The 18,771-nt window shown below is 56.2% G+C and overlaps 1 protein-coding gene across 1 annotated transcript; it reads right to left on the bottom strand.

Moving 5' to 3' along the window:
* Positions 1–1,201: 1,201 nt before the first annotated feature.
* PDZD7 (PDZ domain containing 7) lies at positions 1,202–18,686 on the bottom strand. The gene is given in 18 exon segments (XM_061194225.1): positions 1,202–1,417; positions 1,839–1,939; positions 2,255–2,842; positions 3,775–3,846; positions 3,998–4,089; positions 4,215–4,306; positions 7,335–7,510; positions 8,121–8,171; positions 8,483–8,525; positions 8,527–8,580; positions 9,767–9,963; positions 10,468–10,875; positions 11,283–11,343; positions 12,549–12,696; positions 12,933–13,109; positions 13,628–13,802; positions 14,107–14,247; positions 18,394–18,686. Coding segments are annotated over 18 exon segments (3,015 nt in total). The 5' UTR covers positions 18,617–18,686.
* Positions 18,687–18,771: the final 85 nt, after the last annotated feature.

Here is an 18,771-nt window from a genome sequence, read left to right as displayed (position 1 = left end):
CCCCCAGCGCTCCAGCCCACCCGGCCAGGGGGCTGGGAAGAGGAAGGGGCTCCCTCATCTCCACATTCTCCCCATCACACAGCCAGAGTGAGCCAAACAGCGCCAGCTGCTCCAGATGTGCCTGCCCCCACCCTGCCCATTTTGGGGGACAGGGCTGGGAGTCGGGTCTGATCCCCAGGTTCCAGCTCTGCAGCCTCTCTCCTGGGGTAAGGGGGCTGTAGTCAGACCAAAGGAAGAACTCAGAAATGTCTTGTTTATTTGTATTTGTGACCAAGTGGCCCCTCCCCCACACCCAGGTTTATGGCCTTGTTTTCACTTGTATATTTTTCACATTGTAAATTTCTTGTACAAACCCAAAGAAAAAAATTAAAAAAATTTTTTTTGTTTTTAGAAAAAGATGAGTGTGCTGGGTAAAGATTACGGGAACTTGTTTGACCCCCACGCCCTCTTTATTTGCTGGCTAGTCCCCTACCCCTCATGGAGGTCTTCCGGGGAGAAAGGGTGATGGGGGAGGGACAAATCCAGCAGAAAATCTGAGGTCCTAGTGGACCACAACATGAAATGGGCTCTTGGGGTTTGAGAAACTAGAAAAGACTCCCATCCTGTCCCTTGCACAGAACACTGCTTGGGGCTGGGGGCTGGATGCAGTGACCCCCTTGAGGGCCCTATCTGAGCGTGCCTGTCCCTCACTGGGGGAATCATGAGAAAGTGCACACCAATCCTAAGCTCCAGACTGTGGGTTTCCCAACCCCCTTCCTGTCTTGGGCGGTTGGGGGTAGTGAGCTGGTGACAGAGCTGCCCAGTAGCACATTGTCCTTGACACCAAGTTTATCTGGAATGGGCAGAGCCTTAGTGACAACTGGGGAGGGAGAATGTGGGGGGAGAGGACCTGAGCCACCAGTGTGGAGCTTTGGGAGTAGGCAAGGCAAGCAGGAGTGGGAGGTTCTTGAGGCCTGAAGAGGTTAGTAGGTGAGGTCCAGGGGATGGCAGGAGGATTCTCTGGGGTCAGTGGGAAGAGTTATGGGATAGCCGGGAAGAGTCTGGGATTAGTATCAGGAGGCTGGAAGACTGGAGAGGGCACTGGGCTGGGGGTCAGCTGGAGAAGCCTGGCATCAGTGGGAGGGGTCTGGGTATGGGTGGGAAGGGCATTAATGGGAGGTTCTGGGAGCCAGTGGGAGGTAGCTGGAGTACCATCAAGGGGTCAGCGGGCAGGGGAATGGTCACCAGGAAGCTGCTGTTCAGTGAGGGCTGATGAGTCAGAGGGTAAGGGCAGTGGGTCGGGCCTGGGGACCCTGACCACAAGCTCCATGGGCTCCCGAGCCTTGTTTCGATAAGCCCGGCGGATGGTGTCTACTGCCCGCTGGTGGGTCACCTGCTCCAGGCTCTCTCCATCCACGGCCACAAGCTCAAAGCCAGCCTGGGATGGGGGTGGGAGAATCACAGACCTCCCTCCTCAGGTCAACCCCACACCACCACCCAACCTCTCACCTCCACCAGCTAGGACACTCCTCCCCATCTGGGCTCTGGGCGGAGGCGATGGACAATGGGACTTTTGTGTCCAGAGCCGGTTGGGGGCAGGGTGGGGTGCAGACAATTGCCTTTTGTCCCTTGGGGCTAGCGGTGTAACAGGATGGGCCACCCTCAGGCGCAGGCTGGCATGAGGGGACAGATTTTTCCCTAGGTCTGCTCATCCTTCAGGCCTAACCCCGCTGCTCCCAAGCCTCCTCCCATGACCTGGTCTAAATATGTCTGGCTGGAAGATGAGCATGTACCAGCCCCGCCCCCTGCCAGAGTTCAGCTCTGGGCCTAGGGAGTGGGCCTGGGTGCCCTTCACCCACCTGAAGGGCCCCACTGAGGAAGGCGGCGCCCCCAGGGAAGATCTTTTCTATCTTCACCATGGGCTGCACCTTGGACTCAATGCCCCCAGAAATGCTGATGCCTAGTGAGAGGGAGAAACACTGGGTTACCGTGCAGCCACACCCCTAAAGCCCAGAGCTCCCAGGAGAACCCAGGACCCATCCCCAAATAGAGAGCCCCCAACTTCTCCCAAACCCCCAGATTCTATTACTACTCAATCCTCAACTCACTCTAGACCCCAAACCTCCCAAATATGGACCCTCCCAACTATATCCTAATACCCCGATTCTTTCCCTAGTCCCAGGTCCCCTAGTTATACCCCAAAACCAAGCCCACCAACCTCACCCACACCCAAGAGCCCCCGCCCCCCAGCAGGTGCAGTCCCGCCAGGACTCACCCAAGGACTGCTTCATCTTGGATAGCGTGACGGTCCTCAGCTCCCCACTGGGGACCTTCGTGGCTGCCTCCTCGGCTGTCCCACCAGTTCCATTCTCAGAGGGCCCTTGACTGCCCCCTGCCTTGGCCACCTGCCCATCCATAGGTCGTGGCAGAGGAGGCCTGGCCTTCCGAGGCTTGTGGTAGCGCCCACTGGCTGTGCTGGGAGTGGCGATAGGTGCCGGGGATGGGGAACGCCTGCGTCCGGGGGACTTGCCTCTGCCCCGGCTGCGGCTGCGGCTCTGGCCTGGGCCCTGGCTCCAGCTCTGCCGAGGGTCCTCTAGGGTCAAGGGTTCTGTCAGCAGCCAGTTAGGCCTCGGGGGCCGGGGAGCCACGGGGGGTGGCTGGGGAGGGGGTGTGCAGGCGCTTCTGCGTGAGATGAAGGCATCTACTGGCACATCCTGGAGAGGGGGTATCCCTTTATGAGGGTGGCGGGAGGCAGAGGCACCCAGGGAGACCTGGAGGCCCCCCAGACGCCCCCTCAGCTCCCCATCATCTTCCTCCTCTGAGAAGCCGTTCACAGGAAGTAGGTAGAAGCCTCCACGACTGTCTGGGGAAGAGGGCCAAGGTCAGGCTGCCTTCTCCTCAACAGCCCAGACCACCTTGCCAGACCCCAGTCCTTGCCTTTGTTGGTGTAGGGAGACCCAGGCCTGGGTTTGCTCAGGCCCTGTGGCAGCGTGCCCGGGTTCTATTGCAATAGTATTTTAAAACTTTCTATTGTAATAGTTACAGTTTTATTTAACTATTACAATAGAAAGTAAAAATATGACTCCCACACCAAGCTGGTAATTTCTCAGAGGTTATTGCATAGAATGAGATGATTTTAAAAAATGAGTGGGTTTAAAACCAATTATTAAGGGGCTTCCCTGGTGGCACAGTGGTTAAGAATCCTCCTGCCAGTTCAGGGGACACGGGTTCAAGCCCTGGTCCGGGAAGATCCCACATGCCTTGGAGCAACTAAGCCCGTGCGCCACAACTACTGAGCCTGCGCTCTAGAGCCCGTGCGCCACAACTACTGAGCCTGCGCTCTAGAGCCCGTGAGCCACAACTACCGAGCCCGCGAGCCACCAACTACTGAAGCCCGCGAGCCACCAACTACTGAAGCCCACGCGCCTAGAGCCCGTGCTCCACAACAAGAGAAGCCACAACAATGAGAAGCTCGCGCACCGCAGTGAAGAGCAGCCCCCGCTCGCTGCAACAACTAAAGAAAGCCCGCGTGCAGCAACGAAGACCCAACACAGCCAAAAATAAAATTAATTAATTAATTTAAAATTTTTTCTTAAATTATTAGGTAAATAATAGTACAGATGGTGAGTGGACATGATGAAAATGGTTCTGGCAGACGAGGGATTTCCTTCAGGGAAACACACGTACCTCTGAAGCCGCGACAGCCCACACGGGGACAAGGATGGAAGGTTCATTCTCCCTCCCCCAGTCCCCCTGGGGTGTGCCCCCTCCCTGGGCTCTGGGACTCTGACTGACCAGGCACAGGAGTGATGAGGTGACGCTTGGGCGGTGTGTCCTGCCGGGCTGGTCGCAAGGCAGGAGGCCAAACTGATTGGAGAGGAGAGCAGGTCAGGAATAAGGCTCCCTGATGGACCCAGCTGAAAGGGCCCAGGCAATCTCTGCCCCTCTCCACTGGGAGGCCCCGCCCCCAGCCCCACCTGTGGCTCGGGATCCACAGCCCTGCCCCCTGGCTGCTGACCTGCCTGGCTCTTGAGGGCCTCAAAAGCCTCCAGCTCCACAGGCATCACCATGCTGTCGAAGCGACCCAGGTCTGTGGGGGCCACCACACCCCTGGGGGAGGGCAAGAGATGAGGGGTGGTCAGGGCTCAGTTCTGGAGGCGCCTGGAGGGACTTCAGCCCTGGAGAGGTTAGGGGAGGTATCGGGGATCCCCTTCCTGCCCCCAAGCCCTCCCCACCTGATGTCCCTCAGCAGCAGCATCTTCGCAGGCCTGTCCAGAATGGCCAGCAGGGGCCTCACCAGGTCCTCCACGCTGCCCTCATGCACGTACTGCAGAGAGAGGCACCACAGGTCAGATAGCAGCGGGGACTTCCAGAGCCCGGTGAGGGGGCATGCCTGGGCATGGAGGGACCCCATGTTTAGGAGAGGTTCTCCCCACCCCCGGGCTGTCTTATCTTGGTGACTGGGTGGAAGCCTGCAATAATAATGACGGAGCTGTAACAGCAATAACAATAACAGCTTTGGGCCTTTTTCTAGGCCTCTTACACATGGTCTCTCATTTAGCAACCACTCTGAGAAAGACGTCAATTATTCCCGTTTCACAGATGAGGGAACTGAGGCTCAGAGAGAAGGACTTTGCCCCAGGCCACACAGATGAGGAAGTGTGAAGAGGGACTGGAACCTGAGAGCTCTGGCTCCTGCCTGCTGTGGTACCGGAAAAGGATATGCAGGGCGTGGACTCTCCTCCCCACCCCACCTCCCGGGCTGAAGGAAGGAATTTGAGCCAAAGTCTAGGCTGTGCGCCTGGCTGTCCCAGCTTGTGTCTGCACAGACCCACAAATTAGGCTTTGTTCAAGGCTGGAATGGGGACTCTGGGGAAGGGTGGCCCTATAGAAAGTCTCTCCAGTCAGTACCCAGGGTGGTGGAGGCCTTTCTGCCTGGCACTGCCCAGATGCCACCAGCCACACCCCACCGACGCAGACAAACTGGCAAACTGTATACTGGGAGCCACCCAACTTGGACAGCACACTGCCCCCTAGTGCCATGAGGGACACACATACTGATTCCGGGACACACACAGAGCATCCCGGGCGTGCACAGATACAGGGAAACAGCACACCCTGGTGGCCAGAGTGAGACATTCATAAATATCTGGAAATTCAACTGTGTGTGTGGCCCTAAACCACACACAAAATTACAGGGACCCACACTTACAAATATGGACAATATACCCCCTTTCGTCTGGAGAGAGATCCACGTAATTGCACAGAACCAGTCACATATGTGCACACACTTCAAGTCCACAAACCTGTGTTCAGCATCCACTAAGTGCCAGGTCCTATACTGGGCAGTGGGGACACAACGGCAGAGAGCCACATGCTCCAGTAAACTACAGACCACTGGTGATGGGGCAGAGGGAGTCTCAGAGGAGGGTGGGAAGATCAAAGGAGGCTGCATGGAGGAGATGGCCTTTACACTGACTCTTAAGGATAAATGCAGGGAAACAGCATGATAGCTGGCAGGAATAGTGTGGAATAATGGGTAGATAGAGGTTGAACTTGAACATGGGGTACATGGAGGGCCTCCATATAGGCTGTACAGTTTGTGACTACAGTGTGAGTAGTGCCCCTAGAGTTGTGCAATTCATAGGCTGTATAAACCAGTGTTACATGTTATACCAAGGGAAGAGGATGTGATGTGGTGACCATGGGAAAGCAGAGGTTAGTGAATTGGTGAATCGAATCAGGGAGGGCCTTGAATGTGAGGATAAGGAACTTGTACTCTATTCTGCCAAAGATATGAGGCTGCAAGGGGGCTTGGGGAGTGTAAAGTGATCCGAGAGGTGGTTTATAATACCTGGTCTGGCGGCTGTGGGGAGATGGCTCAGAGGGGGAAAGAGAAGGGAGGCTTGGGGTTCGGGACCACACATCCAAGTCACTAGGGGAGCTTTACTAATCATTCCAGCCAGGACTCCAACCCGAGGGTCTGGTCTCTTGGTGTGGGTGGGGCTTGTGTCAGGCTTGGGTGGTAGGCATTGCTCCCTAGGTGCTCCGGGGCACAGAGAGAGGCCCTCCTGGCCTGAGCAGGGTGGGAGGAGCAGAGTGGTGGGGGAACAGGAGCCGACCAAAGAAACTGACACAGAGCTCCACCTAGTGGCCAGAGCCTTGAGTTGCAGGCTCACAGAGGCTTGGTACACACAGCCCTACTTGGCGCTCAGAGCTGAGCGTGACCCTCAACTGAGTTTAGCCCAGAGGCCTTTAGCTGCCCCCCAGATGCACCCCCATATGTAGCTCTGCTGTAAACCAAGCATTGGCAAAAGGATGCATGAATTAGTGTGCCTCAGTCTCCAGGTGACATACACACAGATACAACAGTACAGTTAAGTCAACACAAACTCAGGCACCCCAGAGATTAACAAATGCACATGTCACACAGACATAACACAGCCCCACCCTGACCAAGGTGAGGGAGTCGGGGGAACCACAAACAATTTCCTGAAACTCCCGCTTGCCCTGGTATACAGGATCACACGTGCACTGATGCAGATCCAGCACAAGGAACCCATCACAGGAAACCTGCAGGTTCTTGAGACAGAGGGATAGGAGAGGGCCTTCCAATCCTCCTGGAGGGCGTGGCCTGTGCCTCCTGCAGCCTCCCCAACACCCAGGCTACAAAGACTCCCTCAGATCTACCCTCTACCCCACCGTGGGGCCCTCTGCTTCTGTCTGAAGTTGAACGAAACAGAGAACAACAGTGCAGGTGTTGGGGGAGGCTTGGGGTATGTTGGGAGGACAAAAGATTACTGACTTGGGTAACAGGGGAGGCGGCTTGGCATGAGGCCAGGCCTGTTGGCTGACCCAGGAGTGGAAGGAGGCATGAGGGGTGGGGAAGCCTGGGTTTAGAAGAGAACAGAGCAGGTGACTGCAGGGACTCAGGTCCCAAATTCATCACCTGTCTGGTCTGGCTCCTTCTCTCCTCAGCTTAAATATCACCTCCTCAGGGAGGTCCTCCCAGACCACGCCATCTAGTTTGTGCCTCTTAGGTTATTTTCTCATGTTCTTTTTCTTCACAGTACTTCACATGATTTGTCACTATGGGTGCTTAGGTTTTAGTTACTGTCTATCTTCCCTTCCTGGCTGTGAGCTCAGCATGTGTGTGTGTGTCTGTGTGTCTGTGTGTCCATGTGTCTGTGTGGCTGTGTGCACTCACGAGTTACAGGGGTAACTTATGCTTTTACTTACCACTGGCCTCACAGCGTCAAGCCCAGATACTGGTCAATAGATAGTGGCCTGAATGAATGAAGGGCTGGGAGACTGAGTGACCATGTACTAGGGCTGGGGACGGGCTGGAGGCTCACCCGGGAACAGTGGCGGGTGACAGCCAGCACCTCGTCGTCAGTCAGCAGCCGCCGGGCCAGGTCCTGAATCAGGGGCCTTCGGCTCTCCCAGGCCTGCACCCGCTCATCCACGTTGGGCAGCTGGCTGGAGGGGCTCCTGGACCTGGCAGAGAGCAGAGCCTGGCCCCTCTCCCGGTCTGCAGGGCAGGAGCAAAAGGGTATGATGAAGGAGCCAGGAGCCATCAGAAGAGGAAGCAGGGGGGCTCCCCTCAGTGGGGTCAGACCCCAGAACAGACTGGCTAAGGGGCCCATGTACCCCCGATGGAATCCCAGCCTAGCCCAGATGCTCCCCACCATGGTCTCCCACACAATCTGCTCATCATTGGAGCTCCAATCCAGGCCCTTCAGCCCCCAACACAGACCCCTATCCCAGGCTGTTCCTTAGTGGAGTCCTAGCCCAGTGCCCCCTGGGCCCCCTGAACATGCACTGTCATACTCATCTGTCCCCATTAGAGTTCTAGCAAGGTTACCTCCCTCATCTCTCCAAAAATCTGTCTTTGGGGAGACCCAACTCAAGCTCCCATTCCTCAAAAATGCACCCCAGTATCTGTCTGCAACCCTATCTTTCTTAGAAAGTATAGTCCAATTCTTTTAGCTGCCCCCCAATGTGCACCTTCCCATCTGTCTGATCCCCCGTACTTGACCCCAACTGAGTTTAGCCCAAAGCCCCTAAGCTACTACCCCCAATATGCACCCCATCTGCAGCTCTACTGTAAACCAGGCTTGGTAGAGGGATGCATGCATTACCACGTCTCAGCCTCCAGGTGACAAACTTCTGCACGGACCCCACTCCCCCTGCTATGAAGAAGAAAGAGGCTCAGTTGCAGCCCTGGTCCCCAATCTGAAAATGGGGTTTGGGGGCTCAGGACTGGCTGGATCACTGGCTGGAATGGAGCGTTCAAGGCTGGAAGGTGGTAGGACCGGGAAGCAAGAGGCCAGGCTATTGAGGAGGGTCTTGAAGGCCATGCTCAGGCCAGGGATTCATTCACAGGCAATGGGGAGTCAGTGAAGGCTTTGGATCAAGAGAGGGTCCAGTCTGCACCCTGCTCATGGAGGTTCATTTGGAAGCAAATGAATGGAGGGAAGAACCCCAAGGGCAAATCACCTACCTTCAAGGGACAGAGAGAAAAAGAGGAGCCTTTGAAGGAGAGAGAGGAGTGGCCAGAGAAGTAGGAGGAGAACCAGGAGAGAGCAGGGCCCTGGGGGCGTTGGAAAAAGAGATGGGTTTAGGGAGGGGGCTGGCCTGCCCTGATTTGAAGGGATTGTCTCTCCCATGAGACTGTCACCTTGAGACCCCAGGGAGGGGCAGGGCCCAGCCCCTCATCCCCTGGTTGTTTTTGCCTACCCAACATCCTCTCTCCCTTCTGGAAACAGCACCCTGATTTTACTTGGGGACCACCCCATCCCACCCCACCCCCCATTCTCAGTCCCTGTACTCCAGGGTGGACACATGACCCAGGCTGGCCAACGAAAGCACCCTCTCTCTCTCCCAGGTGACAAGTGAGGTGTTGGGCACGTGATCCCAGCTGGGCCAATGAGAGCCTGGGACTTCAGCTGGAACTATTTAAGGAGAAGCTCTTCCCCTTGGGTTGCTAAGCGACAGTGGCCTTCTTACCTCCAAGTGGCAAAGCCAGCAAGATAATGAAGCCAACCCAGGGGAAAGAGGAACCAAAAGATGAAGGGGGCAGATGTCTGAGGAGATTGTTTAAACGTTTAGACCCAGCTTACACCAGTAGCTGAGCCAAGAAGCGCTTTTTAAAGCTAGCTTGAGTTGAGTTTCTGTTACAGGCAACCCCGATAGTCTCAACTCATCCATTTTTGGTCCAGTCTCTGAATCTCACCAGAGAGATGAGAAACCCTCTGTAAGGGTCCTTAGGAAGCCCCTGACATGAGTGAAGCCTGTCTAGGCCTTCCTGCCTGGCCCTTGATCTACAAATGGCCTTGCTCAAGATGGTTCTAGAACTGGGTAAAGCCTGTGGAGCTCTGGCCAGGGGAGGTGAAGCCAAATGCTCTAGGAAAGGAGTGCCCTGCCTCCCCTCAGCGCCAAGATCACGGGGATCTGACCCAAGGCTTTCTCGTCTATGCTGTGACTCTCATCAGTTTTCCCTTCTGTAAAATGGGAAGATGAGGCAGTATAACAAGGACCATTATATTTTCTGAGCACCTTCTGTGTGTCAAACCATGTGCTAAGTGATTAACATACACTAATTCACTTATTCCTCATTATTCCCAAAGAAATAGGTATTATTACTCTCATTTTACTCATGATGCTCGCAAGGTGAAGTGGTGGCTCACAGCTAGGACGAAGCAGTGTGGGATTTAAGCTCAGACCTGCTGGATGCCGGAGTGGACTTTTCCTCTGTCCTGCCTGGCTGACCTGCCCAGTACTTACCTTTCTCCAGGTCCGGGTGGGGGCGGGGCTTGGCCATGCTCCCACTGTCCAGCGTCCATGCCTCTCTGCGCCCGTCCCCTGCCAGCCGCCCCTGCCGCCCTCCCTTGAAGAAGAGGTTCATCAGGGTCTTGGAGCGCTGCAGGGCCCCCTTCTCCCCAGGGGACCCCGACTTCTCCTTCCTCCGCTGTTTCTTCTCCTCTGCAGACACGAGGGAGCACCCGGGGGGCTGGAGGGGTGGGCAGAAGGGAAGGACGAGGGGCAGGGGTGTGGGGAGGGGCAGAGAAAAAGGAGAGTAGGGGGCAGACGGGATCTGCAGCCATGTGGGGAAGTGGGGATGAGCACGGGGCTGGGGTTCCTCTTCCAGCTTTCTACCCCTCCCCCACCCACAGCTACAGCTATGTGAGGAGTGTGTGCGTGTGTCTGTCTGTCTGTCTGTAGACAGGGCTGGGAACTCCAGGATGGAGGGGCTGGGTTAGGGCTGGTTTGGGGCCCAGGGCTGACAAGCTGGGGCTGGGGCTGAGGGTAGGTTTGGGGCCCAGGACTAGTTTGAAATGGAGCCCAGAGCAGGGTCTGAGTGTATTCTGCAACTGGCGCTGGGGCAAAGCCTGGCGCAAAGGAAGGTTTGGGGCCCAGGACAGGGTACGGGACAGGTTTTGGAGCAGGGGCTTTGGAGAGAGCAGCAGCCACCCATCCCCCACATACCCCACAAGGTCAGGTGGCTCTGGGAGCGGGTGATGGGGGGCCGGGGTCGGCTGAGGGCCAGGAGCAGAGCAGTTTTGGGGGACTCAGAGAGCGCAGAGTCAAGGCGGTGGGCAGGCGGGGGGCCGTCGGAGCGGATGGCCGTGTCCCTGAGGATGACTGTGGGCCGCACGCTACACCAGGTCTCCACGTGGCCCCCCGCGTCTGGCTCCGTCTGCATGGCCGTGTCTGCCCGCCCCCGGCCTGGGCCCCAGCTGCCCGGCTCCTCAGGCCCCAGGCAGACATCCGTGCGGTCCGAGGGCAGGGAGCTCCAGCCATCGGCCGAACTGCAGGGGGCACTGGAGGCGAACGAGGAGGCGCTGGAGCTGCTCTCCGAGACGGGGGACAGCTGCTGCAGCACCCCGTTGCTCACTGCGGGCAGTGGGGAGGGCAGGGGCGTCTCAGCGATCTGGCCGGGTGGCTTTGGGGCCCTGCCAGGGCTGCAGACCACCCGTGGGCTTGGCGGCAGGGGGTAACGTTGCGCGGCAGCAAGGTTGTAAGCATGGGGTCTAGGGAACCAGCTGCTCAGACACCCTGCCACTGACTGGTTGAGAGATCTTAAGCAAGTCACTTCTTCTTCAACCACCCCCTGCAACTCCAGACCCCAGGAGAGCCTGTAAAGGAACCGCAGCTTCTCGGAGGAGAGCCCAGAAACGGCTCTGGGCGTGTGAAAGTCCTGAGGAGATTTTGGTGCCCCTGCCCACTTAGTCTTCAGAGATTTCAGCCCCAATTTAGGGCCTCAGCCCCTTCCTTCCAACCTGGGAGGCCTGGCTACTTACATCGGTCCAGCCAACAGTATTCAGAAACCATCTCCTTGTAGGCAGGGTACCGGCCGGTCTCCTGGGGAGGGCATGGTGGGCACAGGAGGGCACAGGGGAGTGGGTGAGAAGGGAGGGTAAGAATGGAGGAGTGATGGGACAGGAGTCAACTTTTCAACCTGATTACTCTCCTCCAAGCTCATCATGTTCTAGCCACACCAGCCACTTTGTTTCTGAACGTGCCAAGTTCCTCTATACTTTAGGGCCTTTGCACTTGCTGTCCCTTCTGCCTGGATTCTCTTCCTTCAGCTCGTCTTATGGCCAGCTCTTCAGGTGTCACCTCCTCAGAGCTGAAAGGTTCGGACCCCCCTGGCTAAAAGAGCTTTCCCAAATTACCCCATCCCACCTCTCCGTTAATTTCCCTACAGCAGCTGTCACAGTCCGCATGCACCTAGTTTGTTTCCCTCCAGTAGCAGAGACCTTGTCTATCTTGTTCACTGCTGTGACCCAGTACCTGGCATAGTGGCTGCCGTGTAGTAGGTACTCAAAAATACTGAATGAATGAATGGGGGCAGAGTGGGAGAGAGGAGGAGTGTTTGGGATAATCTGAGAGGAAGGAAAGGGAGAAACGGGATGTGGGAGAGGTGGGAAATAGAGGCGGTGGGGGGGCGGGATGGCAGGGGAGGCACTGAATGGTGAGAGGGAAGAAGTCTCGCAAGGGAGAGGACGGGGGCAGGGGCCAGGGTTGGGCGCTAGGGGAGAGTGAGACGTCACCTCCTCCGGGAGCCAGGGTGAGAAGGACTTGATCCTTAGGCAAGTGTGAGACCCACATGAATAATGAATCCAGGCACATCCCCTGAAATCCAATCTCTGGCTCCAGCCCAGACCTCCCTGCCCTGTGCCCTGAGGATGACCACTACCCAGGTCCTGCCCAAAGCCACAGCTACCACCCCCTTTCTGGGCAGGACTCCTTTCTGGGTGGAGGCCCCTAGACCTCCACCACTCATCCAAAGGGGCACTGGCCTACGCATCTGGTGGGGAGCTGGACAGAAAGCAGCCCTCCTACTGATCAGCTGAGTAACTGACTGTGATTCCTGAGTTACGTCACCTCTCTGAGCCTCAGTTTCTTCTTCTGTGAAATAGGTATGAGGACAATGCCTGCCCTACCTCTCACGAGGCTGTGGAAAGTCATAAGTTGCACAGCGATGGGCAACATTAAGTGCTAGAGTGGTCTGGGAAGTCCTTCCTATAGTCTGGCCTCTCCCTGTCTCCCACAGTCCTGCCCACCTTGATGGTCAACATGATGTGTGTTTGGCCCTTCAGCACCTCCACGGCTTGGCTGTGGCTGATGTCGTCAAACCTGACACCATTGGCCGCCAGGACCTGGTCCCCCACCTTGATGCCGTTCTCCTCGGCCAGTCCACCATGGTCCACTCTGGGTTCAGAAAGGAGGCATTCTGATAGGCCACCTGGCTGCTCTCCCTCACCCTATTCCAGACTCTTCACTTGGATACAGGGATACCCCAGTCAAACCCCTTGACCCTCCTCCTGGTGACCCCCGACCCCCTCTCCAGATCCCATCCCTGACCTAGGTCATTGGCCAGGACTCACTTGCTGACCCATCACCAGGTTCCAGCCCAACCCCGTTCCATACCCTGCCCCAGCCCTCACTTGGACACATAGATGCCCAGGCCAAACTCCTTGCCCCCGCGGATGTTGAAGCCCAGGCAGAAGTCGTCAGAGGTTGTGTAGAGATGGACGATGCGCCGTGCGCCGTCCTCTGAGCCGCTGTCAGAGGGCGTTGAGCTGCACTTTTCCACCACCAGCCGCCGATTGACCACATCCACCCTGGACAACAGCACGGGGCCCTCAGCCTGGGCCCTCATCCACCACCGGCCACCCCCTCACCTCCCAGCAGTCAAGACAATTGCATAGGAAAGGCAGGGCTGCCTTTGGGGGACTCCCAGACCTGAGATCTTCACTGGGACATAGATTTCATCAAGTCAGGGGAACCACGCAAATCTCTCTTTATTGAGCAGCTCTAACTGCCAGGCCCCATTTCAAATCCTCCCCGGGCCCCGAGGGAGAGGCCCTGTACTGTCCCCAGGCTCACAGCCGCAGCATGGAGGGGCAGGGCCACTGGGGTCTGAGACAGCAGAGTGTTGAGAGGAGGGCTTGGGGAAGGAAATGGCCTTTTCTCATTTCAAGGTCAGGCTGTCGGATTCCTGTGTTTCCAGTGCCAGGGGATGGGAAGAGCAGAAGCCATACTAGCCAGGCCCCCGGCTGAGCCCTGTGCCGTTGGCCTCTCCCTCCATGGCTTTGGGTGGTGGTGCTGGGGTGGGTGGAGTGGGACCAGGCCTGCTCACCATGTGGTCTTCTCCTTGGAGAACTTGATGCCTGGTACGCGGCCCATGCGCCTCACCATCATGTGCAGGCGGCTGCTGCCCGTCAGCACCTTCACAGCACTGCCCATCGTGGTGCTCTCCAGGCTCAGCCCATTCACCTCGGTGATCTTGTCACCCACGCACAGACCAGCCCGCTCTGCACCAGGGGAGGGGTGGCTGGCATGGGCCGCTTGGGAGAAGTCCCCCAGGTTGAGGCTGAGCCTCTCCCATCAGACTAGGCTCCCTGGGGTAAAACCTCTTTGATGAGATTGGGATCCCCAGGTAGGGTCTGAGTATCTGTCATCAGACAGGGACCTACCTGTTCATTAGCCCCTTCCATCTCCCCATTGGATCAGGCCCTCCAAAGCTGAGGGCCCTCTCCTCTTATTCTTGACAACAGCATCTCCGCACCCCACCAAAGTGGGGGTCACATCCGAAGCCAGGACCTGGGCCCCACTCACCTGCACTGCTCCCCTTCTCCACTTTGCTGACGAAGATGCCCAGGCCGTGCTCAGAGCCGCCCCTCACACTGAACCCCAGCCTTCCAGCTGGACTCTTCTCCACTCGAACTGCATGGATGATGTCACTTTCATCGCTGTTGGCTGTTGGCGTAGGGACACAGGCATGACTCCCCTGCCCATTCTGGGCACAGAGGGCCCCTGGCCTCCCCAGCTTGGGGCCTGCGAAGGCTGGGTTGCTGGGCACCGGCACCCAGGGCCCTAAATGAGGGGGTAGGTAGCTAATTTCTGAGTCCTCTCTGGGTGATTTTGAGACCATGGGCCAGGGAGGGTGTGGGAGCAGGCAGGACAGGACTCCATGCTAGAAGACACTGTTCTCCTTTCCTCATAATGCAGGGTCTATGTGTGTGTGTGTGCGTGTGTGTGTGTGTGTGTGTGTATCTAATCCTTACTAAGCTACCCATGACCACAGGCCTGGGATAGGCCAAATTCTGAAAAATCCTGCCACTCTGAGAGTCAGATGGATGGGAAAGACGTTCAAGATTCCATTCTACGAGGCACAGTTGAGGGAGTCTGGGCTCTCCAGCTTGCAGCAGAGACGAGTATGGTAAGTCTATATTCAAATAGTTGAAGAGCTCTTCTATAAAAGGCATTAGATGTTTTTGTCTGTGTAATCCATAAGGCAGAACCAAGCCCATGCAGTGGAGTTATATGGAGGAAGATTTAATAAGGGAAAGCTTTCTAAAACCTTCAGTTGGCAGACAATGGAATGAATTTTCCAAGAAAGGTAGTGAGTTTCCCATCACTGGAGGCATACAAGCTGATACCTAGTAAGTCCCTGTCTGGGATGTTGTGGAAGGATCCCTGAGGCCCCTTGTATCTCATAGACTCTGTGATCCTGGAGGTGAGGGCTCTAGGAGCTAACTGACTACATGAGGAAAGAAACTCAAACCACCATGCCTCAGTATGTGCCCAGAGCACAGAAGTGGTCCTCTCCATCAGTGATGGGGAAAGTCAGAGGAGGGGGTCCTTAGGGACTGGAGCTGTCAGGGAAGGTTTCTTGGAGGATGGGATTTGGATGGGTGGAGGGGAAGGGAAAGGCACTGATGAGGGGATGGAGTGAGCAAAGGCTCAGAGGTGGCCTTTTGGTTAGAGAAAAGTGAGGGGACTGGAGGGGTAAGTTGGGTCCCAGGTGGGAAGGTCAGAGTTCTTCTTGGGGAAGGCTTACTCAGAGGTGTTTGAGAGGAGAAATATCACACACACACACACACACACACACACTTCTATTCGATCTAAGAGAAAACAGGTTACAGTACATGAGCAGGGCAGCTCAGGAAGTAATCCCCAAGGGCAGCCTGTAGGTGGGGACGGTGCAGGACAGAGGTGTGGGAGATGCTGGGGCTTCCTAGCTGATTCTGTCTGTACAGGTCCCAGGACTTTCTCAGCCCAGACAAGGAGCCTTTTGCTCTCCCGCCCTCCAACCTTCTTTCTCCTCAGTCTCTCCCCGGGGGGCCTCCCTAGGGCCCTGGGCCAGGGGGATGTCAAATCTGGGGTTTTGAGCCTACGAGCTTGGGGCCTCTGAGGAGGGAAGATCCTCTACCTCCACTGCCCTAGCCTGGGGCCACCAGGCATCCCTCCAGGTACTTGGCAGCCTCCTCACTATCTCCTCCACTCCTGCCTCCTTTAATCCATTCTCTACACAGTGGCCAGAGTCAACTTTCATACTAGATCATGCCTTTCCCCTGATTAAAAACCTCAGTACCTACCCCTGCTTCTAGAAGGAGCTCCACATTCCTTCCATGCCCAATAAAGCCCTCCCTGGGCTTTCCTCTGCCCACCTCTCTACACTCACCTCTGGCCACCTTCCCCAGCCTCATGACCTTTGGCCACAGTGACCGCCTTCCTGTTCCTCTCACCGGCCAGTCCTTTCAGTGTTCCCTCTGCCTGCGATGCTCTTGCCCAGACCTTCCTAAAGCCACTTCCTATTTCTACTTCCTCCTGGCTCAGACACCACTTTCTCAGAGAAGTCTTCCTGGACAACCCTACCTAAGAAAGTCCCTTCCCCCTCCTCCCAGGTAGTCTCTGTTTGAATGGTTCTCAAAGCGAGCTCTGCAGACCAGCAGCATAGCAGCACCTGGAAAGTTATTAAAAATGTGAACTTGGGGGTTTTACCACAGGCCCACTGAATCAGATTCTCTGGGTGTAGGGCCCAGTAACCTATCTTTTAACAAGCCCCCCAGGCAATTCTGATGTATTCTGAAGTTTGAGAACCACTGCTCTATCATATCATCCAAATTAGTACCTTCAAGATTCTTACCATCCTTTCTCATCATTTGCTTATTTGTATATTATTTATTCTTGCTCTCTTTTCACTGGACTGTAAGCTCAATCACGGTAGGGACTTAGTAATTCTTTCCACCAATGTATCCCCAGTATGGTGCACTGTGCTTGATATTTGCTAAGTCTTTTTTTAATCAATGAAATAATAAGTGGAATAATGAATAAATGAATGAATTAGGAGAGTAAGGAGAAAGGGCTGGTTGGGATTAAAGATAATACCATTTCTCTGGGGCCCACTGAGTTTGAGGAGTTGGTGGGAACTCCTGGGTGATATGGGTGGCAGTGTTCCCCTTCCCACTGTGTCTCCCTTATCAGTTAACTTTAGGCCTCTGGAAAGTTCTAAATATTGATAATAACACAGGGGAGGGGCTCCAGGCTGTGGTGAGTTGGGAGATGTTTGTGCTCAGGAAGAGGGGATGATTCTGAGCTCACAGGCTCCCAACCCAGACAAGCCAGCTGGCTGGAGCAATGCCCCAGTCCTTCCATTGCTAGGGGATGCTGCTCTCCTGGCTGCACTAGGGCACTGGGGTGAGGCAGAGGGAGAGAGCACCATGGAACTTCTGGAAGAGGATCTTTAGAGGGACAGTGCATAGGCCTGGCATCACAGTTGGGCATGGAGTACGTGGGCATGTGAGGGGGAGGTATGACGTAGTTCTTCCAATACAATGGGACTTGCAAGGGCCGTGCTACAGTACCTCCTCTCTCCCCCTCTGTGTTTCCTAGCTTATCTGGCGACTTCTGCTCCATGTCCAGAATGACTCGCTGCCCTGCTGCTCACCGGAAGTGGAGGCCGAGCTTGGCGGACGACGGGGGTGAGCGTGATGGGCCCCTGGTGCAGGAAAGCCTGCTCCCTGAGCAACATGCTCTTCCCCTGCCCTGGTGCCCTGCGTAGGCAACAGAGGGGCCCAGCTGAGTCAGCGGGAAGGAGCAGGCTGAAAAGTCCAGGCTGGCATCCAGCCAGGGGAGCCCTGCTGGCTGAGAGAGAAGATCAGGGCTGGAGATACTTATCTGGTCCCACCCACGGAAAGCCCAGGCCCAGGGGGCCCTACTCCCCTGCTGGTATTCAAGGTCCTGCCTTGGTCACCAGCTCTTTGTCGCCTCACATCTGTCACTGCAGCCAGGCTGTCTCCTAAGTGCCCACCCATCATATTCCATGCTTTCCATTACAACCTTGTCTGTGCTATCTCCGCCCCACCACCAGCTGCTGTCATTGCTCTGTCTCTAAGCCCTGCTACACTGGAAATTTCTGGAAGGTGAAGATTGAGCCTTATTTCTCTGCAGGTTCCCACAGGACCTAACGAGAGTTGGTATACAATAGGTGTGCAATGAAACGTTAAGCAACTACATAAGATTAGCTGTCCCCCTCCCTCAGGGCCCAGACCTGGGGCTCCCTCCCTATCCTCAACTCTCCTTTTCTCCCCACTCTTTGGAACATCTTCCACTTTACCTCTGTCTCCGTCCTCTGCACCTGAAGCCTTTAATTCTGTCTGTCCAGCTGGACATTGACTCCTCACAGCCCAGCACAGAGCTGGGCACACAATGAACTGGTTGATGAAGAACGTCCTTCTCCATCCTGCCCACCCCCCAAAGTCATACATGAATGCGTCTGGAGAAAGGAAGAGTCCATAGGAGTGAGGGGCCAATTTATTACTCTGCCTTTCTTCCTTGGGGGCTGGCATGCCACACCCCCCTTCTCTACCTCCATGCCAGACCTCCCACCTCTGACCTCTCCACAATCCTGGAACACTAAAGGATTGGCTTAAAGGTGAGAAAAGGGTAGATGAGGAAGAGTCTATGGGATACCAGAGGCCCTCTCTCCCTGCATCCCTACGATTCCCATTTCTTGAGTTCCCCCACCCACACTGGCTCTGCCTTCTCCTACCTAGTGCCTGCTGTCCCCTATCCCCCCGCCCGCAGTTCCCGGGCCCGGTGGCTGGGCCCTGCTCCCACCTTCGATGGGGGAGTTGATGAGGATGACACGGCCCATGGGCGATGAGGCTCGGATTCCGCAGAGGGGCCCATTCAGCAGCCGCCGTTGCTTTCTCAGCAGGTATCGGGTTGCAGAGCCTGACTCGCTGCCCAGGTGGCCTCGGGAGGACAGGGAGCTCAGAGAGCCAGAGCTTAGGTCTCTGAGGCCCACTGGGTCGAAGCCCACTGGGAAGCCATGCGCCATGGTGGCTAGACTGGGGTGGTGCCCTACAGGTCCAGAGGGAACCTGCTAGCCCTTGAGAGGAGGGCCCCACGTGCCCCAGGCTCCATGAGCCTTCTGTGCGGACTGGGATCTCAGGGACCTGGAGTCCCCGAGCTCTGCTGCCTCTCAGGAGTGTG

This window comes from Eubalaena glacialis, chromosome 1 (assembly GCF_028564815.1).
Source record: "Eubalaena glacialis isolate mEubGla1 chromosome 1, mEubGla1.1.hap2.+ XY, whole genome shotgun sequence".
Taxonomy (NCBI): domain Eukaryota; kingdom Metazoa; phylum Chordata; class Mammalia; order Artiodactyla; family Balaenidae; genus Eubalaena; species Eubalaena glacialis.
The sequence above is the reverse complement of the archived record's forward strand: the minus strand, read 5'-3'. Positions and strand labels throughout refer to the sequence as shown.